Source organism: Geospiza fortis, unplaced genomic scaffold (assembly GCF_000277835.1).
Source record: "Geospiza fortis unplaced genomic scaffold, GeoFor_1.0 scaffold16, whole genome shotgun sequence".
Classification (NCBI taxonomy): domain Eukaryota; kingdom Metazoa; phylum Chordata; class Aves; order Passeriformes; family Thraupidae; genus Geospiza; species Geospiza fortis.
In genome coordinates this window covers 14,435,929-14,449,641 of record NW_005054302.1, presented here as the reverse complement: position 1 = coordinate 14,449,641, position 13,713 = coordinate 14,435,929, and the positions used below count along the sequence as shown (strand labels likewise).

The window sequence follows — 13,713 nt, the reverse complement described above, 5'->3', positions numbered from 1 at the left end:
TCAAATAACTCCCCCCACCAAAGTGTATTATTTTCTGCCAAATTAATGTGTTGAAGTACATCAGAAAAATGCCTGACAAGCATGAAAGCTGGTGCAAGGAATGAAGCCGGAAGAGGTATCTGGTCTGAGTGCAAGGTGTATGGAAAGATGGAGGAGCACTATCCACTCCTTTAGGTAGCAGCAAGCTCTCAGATAAGCTTGAACTCAAACTTTGGCCAAGCAAAACTGGCCTCTCATTTTCTGTTTTGCCAGGTTTCTGCCTTGAACAGGCCAAAAAATTGATACGTGCATGAAGTTTGCAGATTCGCAGAGGGACAAATGACTGAGTTTTATTAGTTGTTTTGCGGCAATATTCATATATCTTTTTCTTACAAAACCTCTGAAGACATCTTCACACTTCCCCTGCAACCACACCCACAGGCAATACTCTTGCTGTGCATTATTGATGTATTATGTAGGATCTTCTCATAGCAAATGTCAGTATTAATATTTGAACAGTGATCCATCATTTCCCTCCAACAAATAAAGCACAAATGATCTCATTCTGATCTTGCTTGCCCTGGGATAAAGCAGAAGTAATTTCACTGGATGCAAGCATTGCACCAGTGTAAAATTGCAGTGGTAGATGAAAAACTAGCAGTGACAGAGAATTAAAACAAAAAAGCACCAGCTCATCCTTTGAATTGTGGAATATTAAAAGAATCTACTGTTGACACAGAGTTTTTAGCTGATGAGTGTGCTGCCTTGGTGGCCCCTGCCCCTGTCAGTGTGACACATGTTTGAGAGGGTCCTGCTCTGTCTGTGCACTGGATTAGGAATCAGCTGTCAGCAAGGAGCGTTTCGCAGCGTGAGAGCTTCCTGGGTGTGATGGTGCGCACAACAGGCAGCCCTGGGGATTAAGCTGGCTGGTAACAAGCATTTGTATTTACCACTCTGGTTAACTTCAGATCAGCCTTCTACCCATTTCCATGGAAACAAGGGAAGTTTTGGTTCACTGTAAGTGGCTTAATTTACTTTCTAACTGTATGAAAAATAGAATACTAAACAGACGTAAAACTAACTCTGGAACATACTTTTTATAATATGATTTTAATCAGCCATGACATTTAGGGATTGTTTCTCCATACTTCCTGCCTGCAGTTATGGGTGAAGCTTTAATTGAGCAGTTGCTCCATGAATCTGCAACAGCATGAAGAGAATAAGTCAGGAGAAGAACTGTGAATAGTTGAGGGTCTTAAATCTTTGGTTTTGGTAGAAAAAATTTAATGCCCTTGCTTGTGTGCTTTCCTGTTTTTGTTTTTTTGTTTGTTTGTTTTGGTTTGTTTTTGGTTTTTGTTTTGTTTTGGGTTTTTTGTTGTTGTTTTTTTGTTTTTTTTTTTTCTACAAGACATGAAACTGGAGAGACAAGAATGTGCTGGGAACTTCTTACATATGTATTATTTTACTGGAATGTTATGTGTTAGTTTTGATACGACAGAATAGTCACTCATCTAGTCAAAGAGAAACATGACATACTGATGTAAGATAGAGAAATGCACCAAAACTGTATTTTCCTCTAGCATTGGCATCTTCAAAGTCACCTTATAGGAGGCTATTTGCAAGTAAATTCTTTCCTGAATTTCTACAAAAAGTTCATATTTCCATTCAAATTAGAGGTGCATCAGGCTGGAAACATCATCAATGTGTAAAACAACAATTGCAGGCTGCCTTACATGGGTGATTTTCTTTCTCAAAGTGCTTGTCAGGGTGTATGCACCCATGGGCAAAGTGTGTGGATGTCCAGTAAAAGTAATTCTTACTCCTGGGGTACTAATAATTGGTAAATGTGTGAACTGCTTGAAAAAAAAAAGGCCAGCTTTAATTATGCATGAATACCAATCAGTCTGGAAATCAATTTGGCTGACTCACAGTCAAAATTTAGCCTTATTCTCTGAATTTCAATAACTATGAGTTTTTATCTCAAGTTATATTCTAAGAGTAGTTGGAGGCAGCAGGGAAATTGGCTTTGATGTTTATCTGAGCATTGGAAATGAGTATAGCCTTGCATCTAAAACATCAGGGAGATGACGTTCCTTCCCTCCATGGTATGGAGCTGACAGTGCTGTTCATACTAATGCCCAAGTCCTCACTGGGCACTTGTGTCTCTGCCAAGTGATAAGGTCACCATTTTCCATATGGGACACTGAGAGAAAGAAATACTTTATGGTTTTTTCAATGTCACAAAGGCTTTTTGCAGTTGAGGGAATTAAACTTAAGTTGATCTCAACTTTTCACACTTTTCCCATTGCTCATCCCTTTTGTCCATGGCAGATGAGCTCTGTCTAACAGGTCTACCTAGAGGAGCAACAGAATTTGCCATACTAAATTCTAGGAATGTTCTGATGATAAACCATAACTAAGAATGTCTATTTCCATAGAAAATACAGTCAGCCTCACTTATTAAAACATGTTGTAACAGGTGGCTGGGGTTCCAGCTCCTTTCCATACCTCTCTGACCAGGAATGTGTGCAGCTGACTAGAAGCAGCTGTGTGTGAGCTCCCCGAGCTGACAGCGGCTCTGTGAGTGGCTTTAATCAATAGCAGCAGTGGTTGGAGAAATGCAAAGACAACGTGGCTGAAATACTCTCCTCAGTAACTGGAGAATTTGGAGGAAAACCATGTGAATGCATTGACAGCATGATGGTATGTTTTAAGATAGAAAACCTGGGAAGGCTGGCCTCTGATCCTGCTGACATATGCTTGAAAGTAAGCCTGAAGTGTAAGGCTTTCAAATATTGTGAGATTTTGTGTGAGCTCTTCTCCAGCTATGGAGTCCAAGGAAACAGCAAAAAAATGTTAAACTTCATATGAGAAGGAAGGGTAGGATGCTTGTTTTTGTGCAAAGAAAAGGTTTGCAAATGGGAGTGCAGTGTAGGAAAAAACCAAAGAAACCAGAAATATGTATTATGAAATGACACTGTGAGTATCCCCAGATGGTACTTTTCATGTGTTTTAAAAGACACAAACTTACAGGCTGAGACCTGTATGTTTTTAATAAAAAAATTTTAATAAAAAATTCTTTTCCTCTCTCACCACAAAATGTAATTTCTCATTTTTAACCTGTGTTGCTATAGTGACTTGTTTCTCTGTTAAATCTTCCTTATATCCTTACAAACGGAGGTCCTAAGCCTTCCCTGATAAGTGTGTGGGCTGGAGACAGAATGAAAATGATTTTCCGCATACTGCAGTCATTTGAGTAGTGTTGCTGACGTAAAGGAGACAGATTGTAAGCTTTCATTATTAAATTGTATCAGGAGCAAAGCAAGCTGAGGAGACACTCTGGGTGGGACAACAGAGCACTGAAAAGTTATAGTGGTCCTCGAATGGTTTGGAAATAGAACAACTGGGGAAGGTTTAAAATGTGTGGGTTTTTCTGTGTCAACAACAGGTGTGAGCAGAACACAAGTCTGTCAGGAGGTAGCTTTGTTCTTGAGAATGGATTTTGGAGGCAGTTTCAATAATATCCAGATCTTGCGGTTTCAATAATATCCATATCTCTCAGGCAGAGACTGATATTAAATAGAAATCTGAACTATGTTAAGCTCCAAGGAAAATGATACTGTCATTTCAAGAAGGATTTTCTTACTCCTAGCACAGGCCATGAGGTGACAACAGCAGCATTAGATGTGAGGGCTTTTCCACATGGGCAGCAGGCAAGCTCGCAGTCCATCCAGTGAAGAGATAGAGCTTATGTTAGCTTGACACAGGTGAATGTGCAAATGCGGTGGAATGATGAAAAAAGATTCAAGACTACCACAGAGGTTCACAAAGAGCAGAGGTGTGCAAAGAGCAGCTGGGTTTGAAAACTTCCAGCCTGACTCTAGGCATTTGTAGTATTTACAGGGCTTTGTAGGGTCCGGTGGCAGCAGGGGAAGCTGGATGGGGACACGAGAATGATGGTGAGGTCTGCTTGTCCTTGTCCGCTCATGGCTCTGGGCAGTGCTGTGAGGCAACATCCACCATCTCCTTGGAGTCCTTCAGGAAACAGGAGGTGCTTTATCCAGAGTCTGCACTCTGATCTCCTGCCAGTCCATTTCTGACCTTTAATCTGAATTTTTTTTGTGTGTTTCCCTTTGTTGTTTCTACCAGTATTAATTATTCTTTCTGCTCACAGTTTGTTTTATATTTAGCTTTCCAAGAAGGACTTGCAGATTTTCCCCTGTGAGGAAAGTGCCCACCTGATTTGCTAGGCATTTGTAACCAAGCACGGTGCTGGTTAGTCCTCATTGCAAATCAAATCAGATCATCCACAAATCAATAGAAGACTGAAACATCTCTCTTTTCTAAATCGTGTCTGGGATTTTGTCTGCTAAAGGAATTAATTTCTGATGGCAATTATTGTTCCACTTAAAAATAATTAGCTTTATCTTCTACTTAGAAAATATAAATTAGGCGGCTGTCTTTGACTTGATATTCTCAGGAGCACAGGGAAGCTAAACTCTCTTGTATTGAGAAGGTTTCTGATTTATTAGCTTAAAAGCTGCTTCTGTAATCTGTCTAGGAATGTCTGGGGAAAAATAACAATTTATGCTTTTGGAAAACCCTATATTTCATTTTCTAACCAAAAGCATCCTTTAACTGATCATAAGCATGAATTTCACAAGCAGGGATCCCAGTGCTTTATTTCCTTTTTTATTTCATTTAAAAAGGCTTTATGTTGTTTGCCCCTATTTGCTGTCATCAAGTTGAAGCACAGCTCTTCCAATTCTCTGCTCCCAGTATGAAACATACTCAATTGTACAGGTCCCTGAGTAGGTACAAAGTAAGCTATTACAAAAGATAAAAGTCGTGTTCAGCTTCTAAGACTTCTTTAAAATTCGTTTAAATGTTTTGAGACCTTCTTTAACACAGGAGTAACCTCTGGCAAAATTTATTAACCTTTGATATAAATTTCTCATTTGATTTTTATTCCTCTTCTAAGTTATCAGTTTCTAATTCAGTTTTTCAATTTGAACCTCTGAAATAGAAATTTGTGGGCAGACTCTTTGCTGATGCAAACTGACTTGTGTTAGTTCCCAGCATCTGAGAATCTGACTTCTTACATCTTTTATAGATTTTTCTCAATAGAGTTTTTTTTTTCATTCTAGAACTTTATTTTCAGTTGCATTAGTAACAACTGGCATTAGTTTTATCTTTTTATGAGAGGCAATTGGTAGCTGTGAATGCAGCTGTGAACAAGAAAAATATTCTTCATGTCAGCTGAGCTACCTCTGTTTTTACCATGGCACAGTCAGTGGAGAGTGCAAAAAATGATTTAGGTTTAACATTAATGAGGTGATACTGTGGATTGTTTCACAGCTTAGGGCTTTTCAGACAATATTAGGAAGCTCCTACCTTCCCCACTTGTGTTTGCAAATCCTTTAAAGCAAAACAGTCCATCCTTTTTGCCTCTGAAAAATGGAGTAATGCCAAGAAACAGTGAGCTAAGACAAATCTGACAAAGATGGAAAATCTTCTCACTGGAGGTGTGCCTGTAGTAACCATTAATCCTAATTGTCTCTGCTGTCAGGAGTGGATCAACGTCCCTTTAAAAGCCACGACAATACTCAGAAAAATTGTCTGGGGGAGGAAATCAGCTGAGAACCCTTCTTCTTTGTAGTGCCAAATTTTGTATGGTGAATCATATCTGCCAATGCCAATATCTTTTTGTTTTAGTAGTGCTGCTTAGCTGGAAGCACTTTGAGAGAAGTAAATGAGTTGTAGCTGTTTCCATGTACTGTTAAGGGAATATTTTACTAAGAGTCAGGTGTGAGGATGAGTGTTGCATCTGGAAATGGACCTTGATGGCATCACTGACCCTCTTGCTCCTAAAGCTTTTACACCTGGAGTTACTATGGAAGGGATGCAGCCTCACTCAGACTGTTTGCTGAGTTTCAGGGCTGACTTTAAAACCAGTGGTAGAGTTGAGAAAAACAAAGTGAAGAACAAAGATGAAAGCGCTGAAGAAATAGGTCAAGTGATCCAGCACCAGTCACTAACTACAGCCCATGAAGTTTTGCAGAATTTTCCTGGGTTAGCCTGAGATGGAGTGAAAAATGGAATAAAATGGGCAAGGAGAAAGCCCAAAGGGTTAGAGAAGATCATGTTTTAGGAGAGAAATGAAAACTCAGGGAATATGTAATAAACCCAATTTTGTAATATTATGTCCAATACAGCACTTGAGGTTTCTTTTTGGAGATAAGTGATGTCGTAGCATGGTTGGCAGTTGCAGAACAAGAGTAGGTGTTCTGTGTGACACAACACCACTGGAGCTGCAGTCTTTAGTCAGGATTTGGGTTTCTCTGACATGAAGTAGAGCCTGAGTCAACTGTTCTGTGGCTGGCCTATCCCTAGCAGTGTAGGCTAACCCTGGAGCAGTTGAGCCAGAGTGACTTTTGCCAGGGACAGAAGAATTTGGCCCCTGCAGTCACTCTACAAATTCAGAACTGAAAGTTTTTAACAAAACGCATTTTCCTTGTTGCAGTTAGGAGAAGGGAGATTAGTATCTCCTTCAAGCTGGAGGCCTGGTTTTGTTCAACAGTAGGTTTAAATTAACCTCATTATAAGTGGGAGCTTGATGGCTTTTTTAGTGCAGACATTTGTCTGTTTAGTTAAGATGGCTTCTTCTGTTCAACTGCTGCTAATTAGCATCCATCATTAACTGGTCCAGAGCTTGCAGCTCTATTCATTGAAATGATTTTTAATGGGAACTGCACCCATTGCAGCATTGGGTTAAATGTTAGTTTAATGAGGGTGTGTTCTTTATTTCACTGTAACTGAAGCTCTGTTTGTCCTTTGAAATAGGTAAAGGTTTCTTTACCTTTTCACTAAATAATTTGCTGAAACTGTGATCCTGAGTATGTTCAATTAACAGAAAGCCCATAAACACTAAAGAAATCCATTAAGGAAATGGGAGTAATAGACAAATTGGAGAATAATCTTTCGAATTAAGTTAGGTGTGAGCAAACTATTTAGCTTTTAGAGCTGATTTCTTCTAAAAGGTGTCATTTCCACAGCTCTAGAAAATGAAATCTTTATCCACTGAGGCAATGCAGCTCTGCAGCTGTGACAGCCTCTGGCTTTGAATGACACCTTGCCGATTGAACCAGAGAGCTCCAGAGTGGAAAGCAGGGTTGCTGCCACATGAGCGGAAGACATTGCCAGCTTTTCTTGCCTGACTTCCTAGTGCAGAAGCACTGAATGAGGGAAGCTCTCAATGTTGCTCTTGATGAAGATGAGCCTTACCTTGGGGGTGTGCTCCCTGGAGGGGAGGGGACAGGCCACTTTGATCAGTGTTTATATAAGGAGTCCCAGCAAGTGTGGGCATATGGCAACTGTCCGGTAACACTTATCCAGCCTTAGGAGCATAATCCCAATAATTCTTCTCCATCTGCACACTTCCTAGGAGTTACATAAGTAGGAAATTGTAAGTGCATGAAGCCAAAAATATGAAAGAATACAGAACAGATGAAGTGAGAGATTTTGTCTTAAAATAAAACTTTCTGTTCTGATTCTGATTTAGACTTTCTTCAGTCCAACTGTCATCCCTTCCCTGCCTTCAGTGAAGGCTGCAGGGGCTCGCACCAAGTCAAGTCTCTCTGTATGTGCCTCTGCCCTCATTGACCTTCAGCTGCTTTTGATGCCATTGACCATACCTTTTTCCAGGATGTTCTTCCTCTTCAGGGATTTCAACACCTTTTGAATCAATCTTTTTGTGATCTTGTCTTATTTGGAATCACATTTGTCACATTTTTGTCCCATTTTGAATCGCATTTTGTCATCTTCCTACCTTTCTGTGTCTTTCTATGAGAATGCCATGAAGACCTGCCCTTGATTTTTCTTTACTCCTTTTTAACTTGTTTCTAGGTATTGTTGTCTACAAATACAAATTTATCTTACCATGTCTATGTTGATGGGGCACAAACTTGTCTGGATAATCCAGGCCATTTTTATTCTCTCCAAACAGTGGTCAGGGGCTGTTTTTCTGACAGGGCTGACATCTGGAGATCAGTTTTAGCCACCTCTGACACGACTCTCAATAATGATAGAGTATAGAACCATAGAACTGTTAGGAAATGGCCTCTAAAGTCATAGAGTCAAACTATTAGCTCAGCACTGCAGAGTCCACTGTAAAACCACATCCCCAAGTGCCACATCCACAGGTCTTTTGAACACTTCCAGGTATGGTGATTCTACTGCTTCCCTGTTCCAATGACTGACCGTGTTTTCAGTGAAGAATTTTTTCCTAATATCTAGTCTAAACTTCCACTGCAGCTTGGGGCAATTTTTTCTTGTGTGATTGACTCCTACCTGGCTACAGACTCCTTTCAGGTGGTTGTAGAGAGTGATAATGTCTCCACTGAGCCTCCTTTTCTTCAGAAGAATTTCTTCACCTCCTTTTCTTCTCTTTATTCAAAGAATATTTTTCATTGCTGTCACTTTTGGTCTCCTTTTGAGGCCAAACTCATGATGGTGAACTTTCTTACACACAATTTGGTCAGACTTTGCAAAGCCTTCTGCATACCTTCTTCTCAGGATGTGGTCTTTTTTTGACTGTAACATCACTAAAAGTCTTACCCAGGCTCTTACTCCTGGCATCTCACTCAAGGCAATATTCTCTTCTCCAGTCTTCTCCCATTTAAATTAATTCAGAATTTACATGCAGAGGCATTGTCCTATCCCAGTACATTGACACATCACCTCCTTCCTGCATTGTTCCATTAGTTCCTCTGTCTTTGTTTATATAGCATAATCTTGTGTTCATTTTGAACAACCTTCTTGTCTCATCCCCACATGGTTTGTCTTCTCTTGTTCGTTTTAAATGTCAGCTCTCATCTTTGATGTGCTGATACCAGATCCCCTCCTCTTGTTGCTACATCTTCAACTCATCACCTTTCCCAAGCTTCCCCTCACATGTGGAAGGAGCTCTCTCAAACAGCAGCAAAGCAACTTTCAAGTCATTTTAGAAGTACTTTTTTTTCCTGTGATGCCTTACAGAAACCTTGACAAGCTGATAGTGTGCCAAGGCAGATCCTTTTCATGCTGACTGATAGTTCTTGTATTCCCTGGCTGCCTGGGAGCCTCAGATGTCTCCTGTTTCAAACAGTGATGTTTTTGAGTCCCCTGTCTCAGCAGGGCCCTGTGATCTGAGGGACACAATAACAAATAGTGCTTCATTCTAGGCACAGATGAAGAACTATCTCAAGTTTGTGCTACTGTGTCTTTCTCCTTTCCCCCTCTGCCCCAAGCTTACTGCAATTCTGTTCATCTCAGTTTCATAATATTGGTGATACAAACAAGGCAAGGCTACATCTCCTAGAGACTAGCTAGTTGGAGAATACCTAATATCAATTAAATGATAATGGTATCACCAAAATAAAAAATATAATTTATCTGGTAACTGTTTGCCATGGCTTCAGTTGGACCCCAGGAAGGTAGAAAATGGGGTTTCTGCATGGGTGAAGAAGTCTTCATGGCTTAATGCTTGCAGCAAATGACTTGTGAGGGATTGGTTCCTGTAGAGGTGGTTTCACAAGGGCCTTCATGTGCTCCAGATGTGGAAGAATGGGACCTGGGCACTGGGGACATTCTGTGCAGCTTGAAAGAGAAGTTCTTTTCAGGAGGTCTGTAGTTGTTCCCTAAAAAACAGAAGAGCAGGAGCATGAGGCAAGTAGAAAATACGTGCCTTGAAAGGTTGATTGCAGAACCAAAACCTCTGTTTCTTTATAGAAGGATATAATCAATATAGAAACCCTGTGTTTTGTCTTAGGTGCAATTTAAATACTTTATTTCCTCTTAGGTAGCTCTAGCCAGTGATGAATCTGTTCATGGGACTCTCCTGGCAGCAGACCCCCATTTCGTGGCAAACACCCTCAGCTTCACAGTGTGCTCGCAGTGTTTGTCCAGGCACAGCCTGGTGGTGCTGTATCTGAGGGTGCCTCATGATGGTGCTGGTCATCAGAGGTCTGAGGCTCAATGTCAGGATGTCATGTTTCTAACAAAAGCCCTTTCAGATGGTTTTGTTTTATAGATTATGTGAAAGGAGGGAGGCCTTGATTAAGATGTTTTAACAAAAAACTAGATGCAAAAATCTCTGAAATTGTTAAAGAAATAGAGCACATGATTTCTGACTGAAGTCAGGGGGGAAGAATCTAAAATTCAAAGTCAAAGGAAAGTGCTATTAAAACTGAACTAGAAGTCCCCTTGCTTATTTATAGTTAAGTCATCTCTTCTTTTTACCTCCAGAGTGACAAAGCCATTTGCGTTTTATTGACCAGTGTGTCTTGATCTGCCTGATGACATTTCCCAAGATTAATGTGTCTGTTTCTCAACAATGCATATTCTTCATGATGCATCACAATTAACCACTGCTACTTGGTATGACAAGGAGGGACTCTTTTTATCTGCATCTGCATGACTTCTATCTGCATTTCAGATGACAAATAAACAGACACTTCTCTCATTTACCTATTTGAAATGAAAAAAAATTGAAATTCATGCTTAGGTTCCCATAAGATATAGAACATTTTGCAAGGGAAATTTGTTTGGAAATATAAAAAGTAATAAAGCCTTAACCAAACCCCACAATGTATAAGATACAGAATACACAAGCATATCCTATTATTTTAATACTTGACTTTATAGCTTTTATGTATATGTGTCTGTAGAAACATCAAATTAATATTCATAAGCTCTCTTTAGTGCATTTGTTTGTTTTCAGTATAAATTACCAGGCTAACACTGTTGTTCGGGTTTGCCAAAGAGTGTTTTTTAAACTCAATGGGAGTTTCACATTTTGACCCAGTTTTTCAGGGATGTACTTCTATGCTTAACTTGAAATTGTGAGTGATCCATTTGTCTTTAACATGACTCTTCACATGTGTCAAGTTAAACTTGTGTGCATTTGCCTGAAGCCACTGAGTTTTTGCCATAATAAATTTACAGACATCTAAGGAACAGCAGCTTCAGTTAGAAATTTTTTACTGTTTTATTTAACCTCAGTAGGTGAACATAAGCCTTTAATACGGATTCAAATTTATCTAATAATTGCTTTATTAGTTTTAGCTCAATTTCATATTTTCAGATAGCATGCAACATAAGATTTTTGACTCAGTCAAGTGTTTGGTTCCTTTAAGGAGGTTGCTAGCAGAAGCAGTGACCAGACATAGAAGTGGCCTTGTGCTATTTTCTGAAAGTGTTTTGGATAAAGATTTCTCCAGTCATGTAGTGGAGACATCCACTAGCTCATAAGTTTAAGAAATCCTTTGGGCTTAATTTTGCTAAATTAGTTTCTTGCTCTCTTCTTGGTTTCCTGCCATATATTTTCTACTGCCCTTGGTAATTTTATTTGCTTCTGGTCTTTATAAGGTCACGTGCTGACAGCCACTTTTCTCCAGGGAGTATTTCAGCTGAAACTTGGTATTCTGAATGTGTATAATGTATCTGAGTATTATACTCTTAGTCACAATAAAAACCAACAAAATGTCACAGCTGGTACATCTTTAATAGGCAAGAACATGGCTTCATTGTAGGAGGTACAATGAAATTTCTGCTCCATGCACATTTATAATAAGAAAAGCTGACAGGATGTGAGAATTCCTAAAGAATAGGATGGTAAACAGCATAAAGGTTTTTGTAAAGCCTTTTACATAAATCAGTCGGTGAAAGCTATTTAAATACTGCTCAGGTCTGGCCATTTTATTGCAAAAATGAGATATCAGAGCTCATGGAGTATCATATTGCTGAATGAGGTGAAACATTCTGATATGAATAGGGATTGAATGAGTTGAGATTTTTCATTTAGAGATGAGACGGAAGTGAAATGAATGAGAGGATCCAAAACCTCAAGAAAGAAGTTAGATTCTTTTTCTTTTGACATAAAATAGGCTGCCTACTTTGCATACTTAAGAACTGAAAATTATGAAACAATTCAAGTAATTTTTTTAAAATATGTAATAGAAAGTGGCCACGGTAAGAGCCAAATAAAGTAAACAGAAAAAGAGATTGCATATTTTATGTATGCATCAAAAATCTCCAGAGCTATTATTGAGGGAAATGATGTGAGATTTCATGCCTTGTGGCTTGAGCCTGCCACCAGCAGACAGAAGGATGGGGACAGGCTGTGCTCCATCTGCCTATCAAGAATTTCTCATCCTTCTGCCTAATGAGTCTCTGACTGCTCACAGTCAGATCCTGCAGTGTCAGGACTGGGTGGTCTGATAGTGTATTGAAGTCCTTGAGAATGATTAAACAAGAAATCCTTAATGTGATGTGCAGCTCCTTTAATTGAGTGCTTAAATTTGTTCTCCTGTGGTATAAATTAATAAAGGAAATGTATATAAATTATTTATTATTTTTGAGTGGGTGTCAGGACAGTAAGCTTCTTCAGATAAACAGAAACAAACAATGATCTTAAACTTTCAGTGCAATAAATTCACTTACTGCTCTATTTAACCAAATATTAAACTCAGAAAAAATATTCTGAAATAAACAATGAACTTATTTGATCTATATTTTATGTCGCTGAGAAGTGAGCTTGGAGCTTGAATACAAGAACTTAATGAAGAGCTCATGAATCTCAGTTCCACCTCTGCTTTTTTAAATGAATCTTTTTTGAAGCAAATTGCTTTCTCTTTGGGCCTGTCTCCCCTTGGCTTGTACTTCTGAGGTTCAGAATCAGACATTGCTTTTCAATTTCAGTGTACCACAGTTCTTTTTTTAAAAAGCATCCTTTAAAGCTATTCTGATAGCTTTCTCCACAAAAGGATTAGATTGTGGATGATTGGGGTTCAAGGTAATGTGCACACATTTTTGCAATATACTTCAACTCAGAACAATTCCTATTGTGACACATTATTTATCATTAGTGCATCTGGTATGCCAGGTTCAGAATTTAATATGTTAAGCCTTTTGCATCCTTATATGTACAGGTAAAGATGAAGATTTTCATATTTTCTAGTAGTGTTGTTTCTATATAGTGGAAATAATCATTCCAACTCAATGCATGAATATTTCTGGTATAGATGAACATCTTAATATCTACATAGATCAGCAATTTCTTGATTTATCATAGGCATATATTATCATACTGTTTTCCTTTTTTTCCCAACTTTCATATCCATTAAATATTATTTACTAAAATGTCACCTACAGCAAGAAGTTCTCTCAGTTTTCTTAAAGGAATTATGGTTATAATTTATTTAAATGAGGTGTCAATATCTAGCATTATCTTTGACAAACTTCATCTTGTACTGTAGCACTGGCAGACAAAAGCACCTGTGATAGGAAAGTTTTCTTGGCCATGCTTACATCAGTCTCAGGTGTTTGTTCCACTTGTTGGCATCTACGTCTGAGCACTGCAGGGTCATTCCTAGGGACGTTTGTGATGCGTAATTGAGTTTCATGATGGAATGGTTTGTGTTGGAAGGGACCTTAAAGGTCATCTCATCCAACCTTGTTGCCATGGGCAGGGACACCTTCCATTAGACCAGACTGCGCAGGCCCTCATCCAACCCAGCTCTGAACCCTGCCAGGGATGGGGCATCATCCTTATCCTGTATTCTGTTGACAGCTTTCCAATACTATTCAAGATGTGATAGAATTGATTTTCTACCCTCATAGGCTTCTGTCTTACAGCCTAAGCTCTCATAATGAGCCTGAGCATTTGCTGTTTTCAGCCCTTGAACCAATATGCTC

General features: G+C 39.1%; 1 protein-coding gene across 1 annotated transcript in view; it reads left to right on the top strand.

Annotated features, from left to right (window-relative positions):
- Window positions 1-855: 855 nt before the first annotated feature.
- The window catches only part of DLG2 (discs large MAGUK scaffold protein 2), a 911,187-nt gene continuing 898,329 nt past the window's right edge, over window positions 856-13,713 (top strand). Inside the window, exon 1 of the mRNA XM_031066024.1 lies at window positions 856-996. Within this exon, the coding sequence (XP_030921884.1) occupies window positions 969-996 (28 nt within the window). The 5' untranslated portion in view covers window positions 856-968. The remainder of the gene's footprint in view (window positions 997-13,713) is intronic.